Source organism: Nelumbo nucifera, chromosome 4 (assembly GCF_055504915.1).
Source record: "Nelumbo nucifera cultivar China Antique chromosome 4, China Antique-T2T, whole genome shotgun sequence".
Classification (NCBI taxonomy): domain Eukaryota; kingdom Viridiplantae; phylum Streptophyta; class Magnoliopsida; order Proteales; family Nelumbonaceae; genus Nelumbo; species Nelumbo nucifera.
The window spans coordinates 33,340,272-33,355,039 of record NC_142652.1 but is presented as its reverse complement, the minus strand read 5'-3'; the positions used below and the strand labels follow the sequence as shown (position 1 = coordinate 33,355,039).

General features: G+C 39.5%; 1 protein-coding gene across 2 annotated transcripts in view; it reads left to right on the top strand.

The window, feature by feature from the left end:
- LOC109115633 (translocon at the outer membrane of chloroplasts 64-like) overlaps window positions 1–14,768 on the top strand; it is a 39,022-nt gene that overhangs the window by 19,532 nt on the left and 4,722 nt on the right. Inside the window, exons 8-10 of one of the 2 annotated variants that reach the window (XR_016085517.1) lie at window positions 8,965–9,099; window positions 9,542–9,742; window positions 11,898–11,946. Coding sequence is in view for 1 of the 2 variants with exons in the window: in XM_019199855.2 (XP_019055400.1) it covers window positions 8,965–9,099; window positions 9,542–9,742 (336 nt within the window). In the remaining variant the exon portion in view is untranslated. The remainder of the gene's footprint in view (window positions 1–8,964; window positions 9,100–9,541; window positions 9,743–11,897; window positions 11,947–14,768) is intronic. The other variant, XM_019199855.2, reaches the window with a different exon arrangement.

Below are 14,768 nucleotides of genomic sequence, written 5' to 3'. Positions count from 1 at the left end.
AATCACCTTGCGAGATTCTATTGTAACGAGGGTTTGGCTTATCAAGTGTCGTGGAGTTATCTTCAACAGCTGATCTCCATTGAAGCTTCTTCCCTTGCACAGATGATGTGCCAGCTACCTGAGAAAGAGATGGGGGGGGGAACTTTGATTGCCATCTTCGTTTGGGGGAGAGTCGACCGAACACAGGCCGCTGAGGATGATGATATACCGCAAGATTTGTCCCCCAAAGGCGCACAGGAACTGCACACATGTTTTTTTAAAGGGTCACGTGACCCAACTTGAAACTCTAGACCTGGCTTGAGTAGTTGGGTCGGATTGTGGAACCTGGCTCAACCTTTCCACCTTTGAACATTGGGCGCGAGATGACCCGCCTTTAGATCTCAGCACCTCCACTTAAGTTCTCCTCTGGGCCGTTGGTTCCCAGTCAATTTTTTTTTTCAAAATTCTCCTTTAAATGGCAATAACTTCTGCTTAAGACTTCCACACGGCCTTTCAGTTCCCCCAAAATTTTGGTCAACTTGGCCTTTTGGGCGATCCACCCAACTGATGCCACATGTTCTCCAGCAGTCCACATTAGCACCTTCTTCAAACTCCGAGCTATTCCATAGAGTTGCTTTGACTTCCGACGCTAGCCACACCGTTCTCCAGCAGTCATCGACGAATATGTCCTAGCTTCTTGGGATTTTTTCCAATCTTGCTCCTGCCACTTTGAGTTTTGCCACTTGAAGATCTTGCACACAAAACCCTTCCAGAACACCTCCACAAACCGCCGCAATCTTATGGAAGATGTGTTCCTGCCAGAGATTAAAAGGTAAACCTAGGATCTTGATCACTAAGGTTTTCTGAGAGATTTTCGCTTCATTACAGGAGGGCGACCGATTTTCCACTGCAATCTGGCCAAGTGAAGTTTCTAGTATTCTGTTTTCACTTTGGAGTTCGGCCATGTCAAGTATTGCCTTACACTTATCAAACGGGATTAGGGGATAAGGGATCCCCTTGTCTTAAACCTCCCTAACTTTTGAAATTGCCTCTAGCTACACCATTAACAAGGACAGAATCTTGGAGTGGAGATGCAAACTTTCATCCAGCTTCTCCATTTTGAGCCAGAGTGCATTTTATCCATCAAATGATCCAAAAAAGGCCAACTAAAATGGTCGTAAGCCTTCTCTAGATCTATTTTATAGGCCAAACCATTTCTCTCATTCCTCTTTCTTGAATCAACTAGCTCATTTGCTACGAGAACTACATCATGAATATGCTTGTTGTGAACAAAAGCTCCTTGGTACTTGGATATCAAGGAATCTATCACCTTTCTTAATTGAGTGGCTAGAATCTTGGCCAAGATTTTGTACATATTCCTACCAAACTTATTGGTCTAAAATCCTTCAAATCAGAGGCCCCTTTCTTCTTTGGAATTAAGGATATAAAAGTTGCATTCAAGCTTCTTTCCAAGGCTGCAGAATCATGAAATTCCTCAAGAACTTTTAAAACATCATCCTTAAGAAGCTCCCAAAACTTCTTAAAGAATAATAAAGTGAAACCATCCGGGGCCAGAGCCTTTTCCCCTTCCAAATCATCTAAAGCCTTCTTTACCTCCTCTCTGAAAGGGGCTTCTCCAAATCTGATGCCTGTTGATCTGTCAAGAAATCAAACCTTAAACCATCCAGCTTTTGTCTTCTCTTGAAAGGTTCTTTGAAAAGGTCTTTGCAAAAACCAACAAAAGAGTCTGCTAAGTCTTTCTCTTGTTCCACTACTCGACCTTCAATTTCCAGCCTTTTTATGGAGTTGATCCTTCTTCTTGCATTGGCTACCTTGTGGAAAAACTAGCCACTTGGAAGGCTAGGTATCTTTCCAAAGGTGGGAAGATAACTCTTATTAAAAGTGTTTTAGCCAGCCTGTCTACCTATTTTTTGTCTCTTTTCCCAATCCCTTTGGAGGTGGTGGAGGCTTTAGAAAAAAAAATATGAGAGACTTTCTGTGGTGGGATGGAAAGATTCACACAAGTATCATCTAGTGAATTGGGGTCAGATTTGCAAACCTCATTCACAAGGGGGCTTGCGGATAAGAGATCTAAAGTCCTTCAACATAGCCTTATTAGGCAGTTGGCACTGGGGGTTTGATGCTGAACCAAACAACCTTTGGAGGAAGGTAATGGCTGAGAAATTTGGGCTGGACAGTAATGGTTAGGACAGTTATGGCTGCAGCCTATGGAAAGGAATCTGTATAGCTACTACCCAGTTCAGATGTTGAATCGGGTTTAAAAATGGAGATGGCAGAAAGATCAGATTCTGGCTGGACCCTTGGACTGGGGAGAGCTCCCTCAAGGAGCTGTTTCTCACTCTGTTTAATCTGGCAGTTGACAAAGAGGTACTGGTAGCTGATTCTTTTGTGCAGAGGGGAGACAACATTTGCTGGATCCCCTCTTTTCAAGAAGGGACTTTAATGATTGGGAGATTCAGCAGGTAGAAAATCTCCTAGATCTGCTCCAAGATCATACTCTGAATTGCATAGTCAGGATTCAAGAGTGTGGAAGTGAATTAAATCAGGAGTGTTCTCACTAGCCGGGCCATTTGGGGGGACAGTAGCACCCTCTAAAGTTTTTTTTTTTTTTTGTGTGGTGGCAGCTTTAGAGAAATGCCTCACAAAAGCGATGCTGCTGAAGAAAGGTTTTATGTACAATGACTGGAGATGCAGTCTGTGCTGTGTGGAGATGGAATCAGTTAACCATCTTTCTACATTTCAACTTTGTAACAGTGATTTGGAACTATTTTCTAAAGAGCTTAAAGGTAAGCTGGAGTATGCCTGCCTTAGTTAGAACATGCACATGCTTGGAGCCTTGGCACATATCTGGAATGACAAAAAAGGGGAAATTATGCTGGTCCTCAATTCCTTTGGCTATTCTGTGGGCAGTGTGAACTGAAAGGAACAGTAGGACTTTTGATCAGAAAGCCTCCTTTGAAGCTGAGGTCATTAACAAGGCTATAGAGCTTCCTAGGAGCTGGTTGTCTATACACACAGGTTTTAAAGAGGATACAACTGATTGTACTTTTTAGAGGGTGTCCATTTTTTGAGGTCCTTTTGTTGCAGTTTTTGTACAGCTTCTCATTGTACAAAGGACCGGTTGATTAATACAATTATACTTTCCCTTTTCTAAAAAAAAAAACTATGTTGGAGCCTTATTGTGAAACTTTTGTAATCCTACTATTGGAGTTCACATTTGGCTTTTACTTGAAGGATGGAAGAAGGCACATTTGACAGCAGATATTTGTGATGGCTAGGGTCATCATGGCATAAAGGTATAGGTTTCAGGGATTTGGAAATTATGGATGAATGATAAAATACTGCAGGAAGTGATATGGAATAGAAAACATTGTCGCAAAGGGTCTGTGAGATAAGGAATTGATGAATTTAGGGTTCCTATAGCCCTATACATAGGACATAGGCCTGCACTCTTGTGTAGGGTTCTAAGAAGTGACAGTTACACCTAGGGGGTTTACCAGTATGGTTTAATACCAAGAAGGATCTGTTAGAAGGTGTGGTTAATAAAAGACTAAGATCTAGGGGAAAATAGTTTTGGCCAATCTGGTGTAGGGTTAAAACAATACAGCTTTGCAAGTGGGTTGTGTTAGGGAAATCTTGACAGAACTTAACTAATAGAGAGAGGAATTTGGCTGAAGTGCAGACATATCTAAGATGGAATGGGTGGGTAAGATGCTGGGATCAAGATCTTTCTATCAGCAAGAACAGTAATCGAGATTGAGAAACAATATAGAAAATCATGATGAAGCGATGATTGTGCTTATTCCTTCTCATTTACTTGATAATGTTTTCTGTAATCAATAAAAAAGGGAAATCATGATGAAACAAAGGGGAAATAATATAATTGTTAGATAGCCACCAAGAAAGAGAAGAAGAATTAGAGAAAAAGGAGATATAACATACAATTATCCCATAACAAATGGTTTTTTTATCAGCAACACAGAAACCATTCATTCATTAAAACTTTCAGAAAAAAAAAGGAATACAAGTTGTGAGAAACTTGCTAACCCATTACAAAACAAGCTACCCAGCTCTATATTACAACTGTGCTCAGTACATGTGTTGTCTTTGAACCCCTTGCTTAGCTAAACCATCTGCTGAGCGTTAGCAGATCTTCTAACCGAACTTATTTGAATGCTCATGTCTTTTGACAGACATTTGAAGTACTTGAATTCATTTCTAAGCTGCCAAGTCACGCCCTCACCTTTCTTAAACCATCCCACTACTATCTTTGGATCACCTTCAATGATCAAATTACTAATTCACATCTCTTTAGCTTTCTCAATCCCAGAAACTGTAGCTAAAAGTTCTGCTCTTACCAAATCACCTTGCTCAATTGGGCCTGAGAACAAGGCACACATAATGCCACTTTCATCTCTAATCACCCGTCCAATTCCTGAGGACCCGGATTGCCCACACTACTACCATTGAAATTCAATTTCATCCAACCACCTGCTGGGGGTTTGGTCACCTCTAGAGTTTTTTGTTTCCTAGAGGAAGAGCCAGCAATTGCCCCCTAACTCCTGAAGAAGCCCTCCACCTTGAAGTTTGAAAAGAATTTCAAGATCTTGACCCAAGGTGCAAAGTTATGAGATCTATCACTGCCTACTTACTCCTCTCTTCTCCCCCAAAATTCTTGAATTTCTTTCTTCCCACACTGTCCAAATCACTGCTTCCCTTGTGCATCTCCACAAAATTCTGCCCCTCCTTTTTTGTGCCTCTCAAAACGGAAGAGCTAAATAACCACTCCAAACTGGCAGGATGGTTCCACCTGCAACCAAAAAGAGAAAATACCATTCCCAAAGACCACAAACAAAAGGGTAAGAGATTAAGAGATGAAAAGCAGTCTCACCAATAAGAAACACCAACTGGGGACAAGGACCAATTTGGCCTTTTCCTTTGAAGCATATCGCAAGTATTAATGCAACCATGAAAAACTTACTAATAGAAGGCATTGACCTTTGGAGAAATAGGGGAGCACCTGATTTCTTTCACAAGAAGGGTGGGGGTGGGGGGAGGAAGTGGCTACAAAGGAGTTAAAAAGGATTTGCAAGAAAAAACCCCACCAGGATTAAGGGACCACAAACGGTCATCTCTTCCCTCAAGATCAAAGACTATAGAATCCAAGAGGCTTAACAAGTTAGACACCAAAGGAGTTTCCAACTCTCTAAGATTCCTAGTGAAGCCCAAGTTCCAATTCAGCATTGAAGAAAAAGGATGGAATTGGATAAAATCTGCCACATGTCTATCTTTAAGATTGGAAAGAACAAACAGGGAAGGAGAAACATCTTTAAGAGGGGACTCCCTTGTCTACACATCTTCCCAAAACCTTATCTTATGACTAGAAGCCAAATCATACCTTACATGATTAAGGAAACATGGAGGATACCTTGTATAGCTTTCCAAGTTGCAGCAAGAGTAGCTCTTTGTAGAGAACCAACACTCCATCCATCTCTAGATAGCCCATGAATGCTAGCCACAACTTTATGCCATGACCTCTCATTTTCCATAGGAAAGCACCAAAGCCACTTGCTCAAAAGGGCCAAGTTTTTCATGTTCATTATTGCTAATTCCCAAGCCCCCTTCTTCCTTCCTTTTAATTACCTTTTCCCATTTCACCAAATGATCTTTCTTCCCTTCCCCCAGTTCCTGGAGAAAATCCCTCATTAGCTTCTCAATTCTCTTCACAACTATCTGGGGCATCCTGGAGACTAACATGTAATATTATTGGGAGGTTAACTAAAGTGGATTTAATCAAAGTAAGGCTCCCACCCAAATAGATATAATTCTTTTCCACCCGACTTGTCTCTTCTCAATTCTTTCCATATATGGGCCCCAAAAACTAACTGACCTAGGGTTGTCACCTAGGGGTAATCCTAAATATCTTAACGACCACTCCCCACTCTCACATCCCAAAGTCTTTGCCAATGACCTCAATTCCCTTTCTTCTAAATTGATACCAGCCACTGGGCTTTTATTTCAATTAACATTGAAATTAGACATTCTCTCAAATAGACTAACTGCCAACTTCAAATTCTCAACCGCATTTATATTCTCCCAATCACAAAAGATCAAAATAAAATAAAAGAAGGGGTCAACTAATCCACAAGAGACTCTTAATTATGTCCTAAAATAAAAATAAAGAGAAGGCTCTAAAGACATGTCAGTCCAATTTAAGACATCTTACCTACAAGATATCTAATCAAGTAATTAAAACTCTTTGAACCTTACATAGACTCTTGTCCACAGCTATGAGTCAGGCTTCTATCAGGGTAGAGTCCATGCTCGCACCGTTCGCGCAGCATGAAGATGTGCCACGTGTTTTTTGGTTCGTGCACTGGCTTAATGCATGCGAAATGCATTAAACGGAGTCTATCCTTCATGTCGTTAGCTTCTCATTCATTCCATTCCACTTCCTGCTCGAGACTCGTCGGACTTTGCCCTCAACAATCACTCTCACTCTCTCCCCCTCCAACCGGCGGCGATTAGCAGCAATCACCGACGACTGTTAACACCGGCGACCGGAAAAAAACCTCAGGTGTTTTGGACTCTGCCTTGATAGAAGCTGGACTCCTGTCAACAGTAATCAAAGTTCAGAATCGCCTAACCTTGTTGAACAAGCAAGAATGGGGGATTCTATGGAGAAAGAAGTCTGATGAGAGAAGAGATGGCCACCAATAACAAGAAGTGGAGGTGTCATCGTCGTTGTCTCGTGTTTTCTCACTTTGCCGTTTGGGGAGTTGGTTTCAACCTTCAGTTTGGAGAATGTTGTCTGCAGCCATGGGTTGTTCATGGTGGCGCCGAACCAATGCGACCCATCGACTAAGACCTATCTTCCAACTTCCCTTGCAATTCTCTGATGAAACCACTTCCATCCTCATCTGTGTCTCCCATCCCCCTGATTCCCCTTCTCTCCATCTCCACGTTCTCGACACCGCTTCCCTCTCTCTCGATGATGGAGTTTTCGCTAACCGGTTCTATTCGAAGTTATGGTCAAGTGCATTCTCCTCTGTAACTGCCAGCCAATCTCTATCTCTCTCTCTCACCCTTCTCCTTTCTAGTTCCCCGCACTAGTGGATGTTTTCTTATGAGATTAGAACTAGTTTATGTTCTAGTATTCTTTGGGTATTTGATAGACATGCTTTTCATTTGATTGCTTCATTGATTGTGTTACGAATACAAAGACACAAGGAATTTGCTGATTTTTAGGCTCAGTTTGGAAAGAGTACAAATATTAATATGTAAAGTATACAAAATACAAGGTTTTCTACTCTACAATCTGCATATTTATATTTATACTCCTAAACTGAGCCTTAAGGACATTTGAGTGGTTATATTGAGTCATGATGGGCTGGGAACAAGCAAGTCCAAGCCTAATAAATTATTGGGTTGAGCCTAATACCCACAAAGTTGAGCTTATACCAGCAAATTCAAGAAGTTGGTTTTCAATTCATTAGGACCCATATGATATGTAGAGGATTTATATTCAGTCAAACCTGAAACCACAGAAATCTACGGTGATAATAGAAACAAAGTTACAACAAAAAGTTAATTAACAATAGTAACTCACTACAGGGATGAAATCATAAAAAAAATTCACAGATCTAAATAACAAGGTAAAATCTCAATAAAAATTCACTAATGAAATGGAGTTAGAAAATAAGGAATGAATATTTAAATGAAAATAATAGGTAATGGCAACAACACCTACTCTAGTTTAAATGATAGGTTGAAACCGACTCCCCAAGCGGCAAAGTGAGAAAACACGAGACAACGACAATGACACCTCCACTTCTTGTTGTCGGTGGCCATCTCTTCTCTTGTTGGACTTCTTTCTCCATAGAATCCTCCATTCTCGCTTGTTTAGCAAGGGTAGGCGAATCTGAACTCTGATTACCGTTAACAGGAGTCCGACTTCTATCAGTTGTCGGTAATAACAGTCCGGCTTCTATCAGGGCAGAGTGACTGGCGAGGGCAGAGTCCGGCTAGTCTCAAGCGGGAAGTGGGATGGAACGAATGAGAAGCTAACGATATTAAGTATAGACTCCATTTAATTCGTTTGACATGCATTAAGCCAACGCATGAACCAAAAGACGCATGGTGCATCCTCATGCTGCGCAAACGGTGCGAGCATGGACAATGCCCGATAGAAGCCGGGCTCCGCAGCTATTTGTAATTAGATTCTAAATACACAATTTACCCATACAGAAAAAACAGAAAATTACAGACCTGTCATTGAAGGTGATAAACCATGAAAATTCTAATTTTTCCCAAATGAGTGGGAGAATCTATTCACCAAGGAAGTGGTCAAGAGATTCTAGGGCTCCCTAGTGGGTCTCTATACATATGGGTGGTGAAATTAGCTAGTTTTCTCCCAAATTCCCTTTTTGGCAGTTCTTCTTTAGGGAACAATCAAGATATCTAGATTCTTCATTGATGAACATCCCTTACACTTCCCCTGAGGCCTTTAGTTGGGTTATGCTTATCTGACCAGGAGAATACTGCTATTAACAATAAATAATAAGTTCCTTCCACCTTTTCTTTATATTTATAGGTATTCGTGTTAACTTCTGTGGACATTTTGTGCTCTTTTTAAAATGCTTAATTCTTACTAATAAAAAAAATGCTTCATGCTTACTAATAAAAAATGCTTCATGTACACCTGCTATTTTAATGTGACGTTGTACTCCTGAAAATTTAGTCTATTTGCCTTTTATCTTATTGATTTATTATATCAAAAGTTCAAAACATAAGCCTTCTAGGGTTTCATTGAAACCAATGCTTTGTTTGCTAAATTGGCCTTTTATCTTATTGATTTATTATATCAAAAGTTCAAAACATAAGCCTTCTAGGGTTTCATTGAAACTAATGCTTTGTTTGCTAAATTGGTAAAAAAATACTGCAACTTTTGTCTTTTATATGAAGGATGAGGGGATCCTTGTGATTCCTACAGTTGCTGATCCTCCTCCAAAACTCGGTGCAAAAGAGATTTTATCTGAAGAGTACCAGATCCGTGCTTTTAGCTTGTTGAGTATTGCTAGCATATCGGGTTGCTGCCAGGTAAAATTTTCTTGTTTATTCCTGAAGAGTATAAGATTTCCTGAGACATGTTCCTTCACCGGTGTGCTTATAGGAAATATTTTTCTTAGTTTTTGTTAAAGTAATGTTAAAATAATTTAGTTGCTGATGTTAGGACCTGTTTGGCTAATTAAAGTGTTTTTTATTTCGTTTATTTTCTTTCTGTTATGTCTGTTATTGTACTCAGGGGCACAATGGTCTTTTCCCTTGTTATTTCTGCCGCCCTATATATATTAAAATAAAGGCTGGCGCCGCCAGTACTGTTGCATTGCAAAACCCTTCTTTCTTCCCTCCTCTCTTCTCTTTTCTTCTCCTCTTCTCTTCCTCTTATTTCTGGCCGGCCATACTGTCAAGAGTTTTCTTCTGTAATAATAACCTATACTGCATTTGTTTTGCTTTCTATTTTACTTTCATCTCTCTGCAGGTGTCCTTACCACTAGGATTCTATGACAAGTATCCCATCTCAGTTTCCTTTATAGCAAGGAATGGTGGTGATCGCTTTTTACTGGATACTGTACAAACTATGTTCGCTTGTCTTCAGGAGCAGGCAGATATAGCTGCAAATTCCAAAGTTTCAGCTAATGCCATCAGCAAGGAAGATTCTGCTGAGATTGCTAAAGAAAAGGTAGGAGTCTCTTATATCCTTCTTTATGAAGTCCTCTGGAATTATGGTTTTATATAGGACATTGTTTCATTATGGTTTTTATTGAATATGCTATCTATAATTTTGTGAAAATGTTTAGTACTTTAGAAATTTATCCCATTGGATTCTAATATGTTTTTGACCTCTGGACCTTATTTATAATGCTATATCATAATATTTCTTGTGTTTGACTAGCCATCTTTTTAGGCATCTATGGTTTCCTTGCTAAAGTAGTTGGACTCCTTATTTATCAGAAAAAAAGTAGCTGGACTCCTTGTGCCATTCCTTGGGATGTTTCTGTTATTTAAGTTTTTATTTTTTCTACGTCATACATTTAACTCGTGTGAATCCTTCATCATTGTTAAAGATCTATCAATTACTTGGTAAAAAAAACTGAAGTTCTCTTTGCATTTTTGATTTTACTTGGTAAAAATTTGCATCCTCATTCTTTATGGTTAGCTCCCCCTTTCTTCATGACACATGTATGATGGAAAATAAACTTAATTTAAAATTTTAAATAGTCTTTGAATTACCCATGGGGCTTATTCTAGCACAAGATCCCCTTGGAAAAATTGAGATATGGCAAAGTAAAGCATTATCATATACTCAAATTGATTTACATGGCATGAACCAGATAAATGATCAGATATACAAATCAAAATGATTACATTCAAACAATAATTAGATTTTTTCCAAGATCTGTTTTTTTTCTCATTACCGATAAAAAATTATGACTTTTTATCTTTTCTTTCAGAAAATGGTTCAATTGTAAGATTTAAATTGGAACCTTTGGGTGTCATTATTCTAATTGTGTATTGCATCATAAATCATAGGGTTTTGACAATTTTAGCTGGTAATATTATCAAACCTTCATTCTTGCGATACACAAGGGGAAAGACATGTTGTGGTGGTGGTAGCATTTGCAAACCTGAGTACCACTCTTCTTTTTGTCAGGCTGCCTTTGGTTGTCATTACTTGAGCTCAAGTCCCAGGTTTCTTGTCCAGTACCATAGTTTGTGTTGAGGTCTTCAAAATCAATTCAGAGGTGAACTAATTTGTCTTGATCACCTGGTTTGCATGGATTGGACTATGAATCAATAAACATATAAGTTTTGTCCAATTGGAATCTATTTAACTGTTCCAATTTAGTTGCTGTAACCTGGGATGTTTATTGTCTGTTCTATCCTGTTTACTGAAATTCATAGCATCTTCCAAAAAATAAAAAGAGAGATATTCCAAGTTTCTTGCTTTTTGTTTATAGTAAAATAAAATAAAGTACAAGACAAGGTGATAAGAAATCATCCAAAAGTAAAGGGAACATGCCAAATAACAGTAACAACCTAACCAGCACCAACCAAAGCAAAATCTCTTACAAAACCCCTGATGCCAATACCAGACTCACAAACCAAAGAAACTTCCTCTATCACAATTGAGCAAGAAAACAAAGTAGCTGATCCACAACAAAATAAACCATGACTATCTTTATAGACTCCTTCAATGCCCTCATGTGCTCAGATCGCCTAGGCCGCAGCCATAAAAGTTTAGTTTAAAGTGATTCAGAGGTGGATGAGTGATAAGTCCATTCTCTTGTAATAGTAGTCCAATTTGAAGAGGAAAGAGCTGCTATTTGCCGGCTTCTAATGATGTCATCCTTAGAAAAGGGGTAACAATATCCAAGGTCCCTTGGCTTCTTTCTGCCTCCTTTTCCTCTCATAAAGAGATTTGGTAGTCCTCTCTATCCAGCAGGGTATCTTTCATGATGTGGACTACTGCACTTCTTGAGATGTGTTTTGTCCTCTTGATTTCTGATTGGCAAAAAGCCTTTTTCTTCATTGTCCAATGAACCAGACCACCAGGGAATGTTTTCTCAGGTTTTCCTTGTCAGTTGCTATTTTCTGTACTCTTGATACAGTGGTGATCCGGAAAGTGAATGGTTTAAGTAACAGATACAAGGTGGCTTGGAAAGTCACTTTCTTTGCAATTATTTGGGACTTTTCATGATGTTCCTCATTGATTATATCTTTTTTTTTTTGATAAATTGATAGAAGGTGATTTGTACCCCTTAGCTTCTAAGTGTACATGGCTTATACTTAAGAAATTCTGATGATTAATATTGCTTTCTCTTTCATACAAAAAGAAGAACAGCAGAAAGAGCAAGAAGAGAGGTTACTGTTTTTCTGTCTTAGGTAAGAAAGAGATACCATGTCATAATAATCTCTACCTGTTCCACCTTACTCTTTGCTACTCGTTTTTTGAATATCAATGAGATGAATACCTTTCCCAAAGTCCTTTCTCTTGATCAGAATGTAACATTTTATTCTTTCTCCTTTTGTTTTGTTAAAGATTAATCCCTATTATTACTTCAACACATACACACATGAAGATTAGGTAGGAAATCAGAGATTTTTCAGTGGCTTTACTTGAAATTTTCACTGGTAGTTAGATTACCAGGAAGTTGGTCTTGACATTTCATTTGCATATAGTTATTTATTTATTTTTTTTGAAACAGGTTAAGTATTGAATTGTATTAAAATATGTGGAAACTCATAAACAATCAGCCCATGTACAATGAGAGCCTGTACATTGGGATTATACAAGAAGTATCAACCAAAGAAAGGTCCAGCTTGCAAAAATGAGAAAAGCTGCACACCCTTGAATGCCCTTTGTACACTTAACCAAGAGCACAAAAAGCCTACAATCTTGTTTTTTATTGAAACTACATTAGCAAAATTGTTATCAAAGATTCAGCTGTTCCTTTCCTTCCAGAGGGCCCATATGATGGCAGATGTAAAGATCCTCCAAAGCAATTTGCCCCTGGTGTTCAGTGCCTTGAGGGACCACCCTTTCAGAAGTTGAAGAGCTGATTCAGGTAAGCATGACTGAACTCCAAAGCAGGATAAAGCCATTTCCCACAGTTGGGAAGAAAAACTGCAATGGATGAAAAGATGATTGGAGGATTCAGAAGTCTCATTGCACAAGGGGCATAGGATGTTTGAAGGAAGCATCCCCCTTCTGAGCAGCCGATCAGTGGTTAGACATTCACCCAGCGCTGCAATCCAAACCAGGAAGGAAACCTTGGATGGGACATAGGAATTCCAGATCAAGGCCCAAGGGAAATCAATGTCCTCCCATGACATCAAGTTGTTGTAGGACTGAGAGGAAAACTTGCCCGGGGAGCTCCAAGATCGGAATCTTTCATCTTCAGTCTGAGGATTAGGCAGGATGCTTTGAATGAGGGCTTAACAGCTCAGTCAGTGGGCTGTTTTCCCAATCATTGAGATTTCTTTGAAAAGTGGGACCCCAAACAACCTCCCCATTCAGAGTCAAAGCATTCTTCAATAAAAAACTGTGCCCGAGCCCAGCCCAACCAGCGGGCGGTCTTGAGCCCAAGCCCGGCCAGAAAATTGGAAAAAGATTTTTTTTCCTTTTTTATTCAATAAAAAACTGTTTTATTTATATTAAAAGACCTCAAAACCTAAAAAATAATGAAAGATCTCACTATTACTTGAAAAAAGATAAGAATAATAAAGAAAAAAATATATTATATATATTTTATTATATAAAATATATTTTTGTTATATAAATACATTATCAAGTTGGGCTCAGGCCTAAAACATTGGGCCCGGCCCGTCGGGCTACCCGGCCCATGAACAGGTCTATTCAACCACAGCATCCTTATCAAGTGCAATCTCAAAAAGAGAAGGAAATCTCTCCTGTAGAGCCTGATTCCTGCACCACCGGTCATGCCAGAATTTTAGGTGATTACCTTTACCAACCTTGCACCTGATGCCCCTCAAGAAAACAGGGAGACCTGTATCTGTCCTTGCTGAATCTCCAACACCATTTACCCAGATGAGCCTTATTCACCAGTTTGGTATATTTCATGCCAAGGCCTCCAATTTTTCTAGGCTGGCACACAGATTTCCAGTTCACCAGATTGAATTTAGAATTGTTCCTTCATCCTGCCCACAGAAAGACCCTCATTTTCTTCTCTAAAATTCTTGCAACACTTGTAGGCATTTGGAATAAAGACAGATAATGGATAGGGAGTGAGGATAGAACGCTCTGGATTAAGGTGAGCTTACCTCCTTTTGAAAGGTATTTAAATTTTCACAAAGATAATTTCTTGTCAAATCTTTCAATAATATGGTCCCAGATCTTCTTAGAGATGCACCTAGCACCCAGAGGTAGGCCAAGATAGGTGGAGGGTAGCTTCCCTTCCTCGCAGCCTAGGATGTTAGCCAAAGTGGGCTCAGGTAGCCCTTCTCCTGTCTTCATTAGTTCATCTTGGAGAGGTTAATCTTGAGGCCTGAGACAGCTTAGAATCATCTTAGAATGAAGCCTAGAGAAATCAATTGATCGGCTGAAGAGTCAAGAAAGAAGATGGTATCATCAGCAAACTGGAGCAAGGGGATTTGATCTCTACCCACCCCAACTTTAAACCCTTGACTAAAGCCTCCATCCGCTGCCCGATAAGCGAGCTTGCTTAGAGCTTACATAATTATGTTGAAAAGGAAAGGGGACAGGGGATCCCCTTGCCTTAACCCTCTTGAATTTTGGAACTTCCCATAAGAGACACCCTTGAGAAGGATGGAAAAGGTGGGAGTAGTAACACATACCTTGATCTAACTCCTCCATTTTTAGCTAAAATTCATTCTCTTTAGCATGCAGTCTAGGAAACTCCAACTAACATGATCAAAAGCCTTTTCTAAATCCGCCTTGAGAATTATCTACCCTCTTTCGTGAGTCAATCAATTCATTGGCAATGAGGACACCATCAAGAATTTGTCGCCCCTCAACCAAAGCTCCTTGGGTAGGGGAGATAATCTGACGCATCACCCTTTTCAGCCTTGAAGATAAAACTTTTGCAAGGATTTTATAGACACTTCCCAAGAGACTAATAGGTCTGAGGTCCATCAACTCTAAAGTCCATTCCTTGGGGATTAGAATGATGAAAGTAGAATTGAGACACCTTTCTAGTGTGGCCTTGGAGTGGAATTCCTCAAAA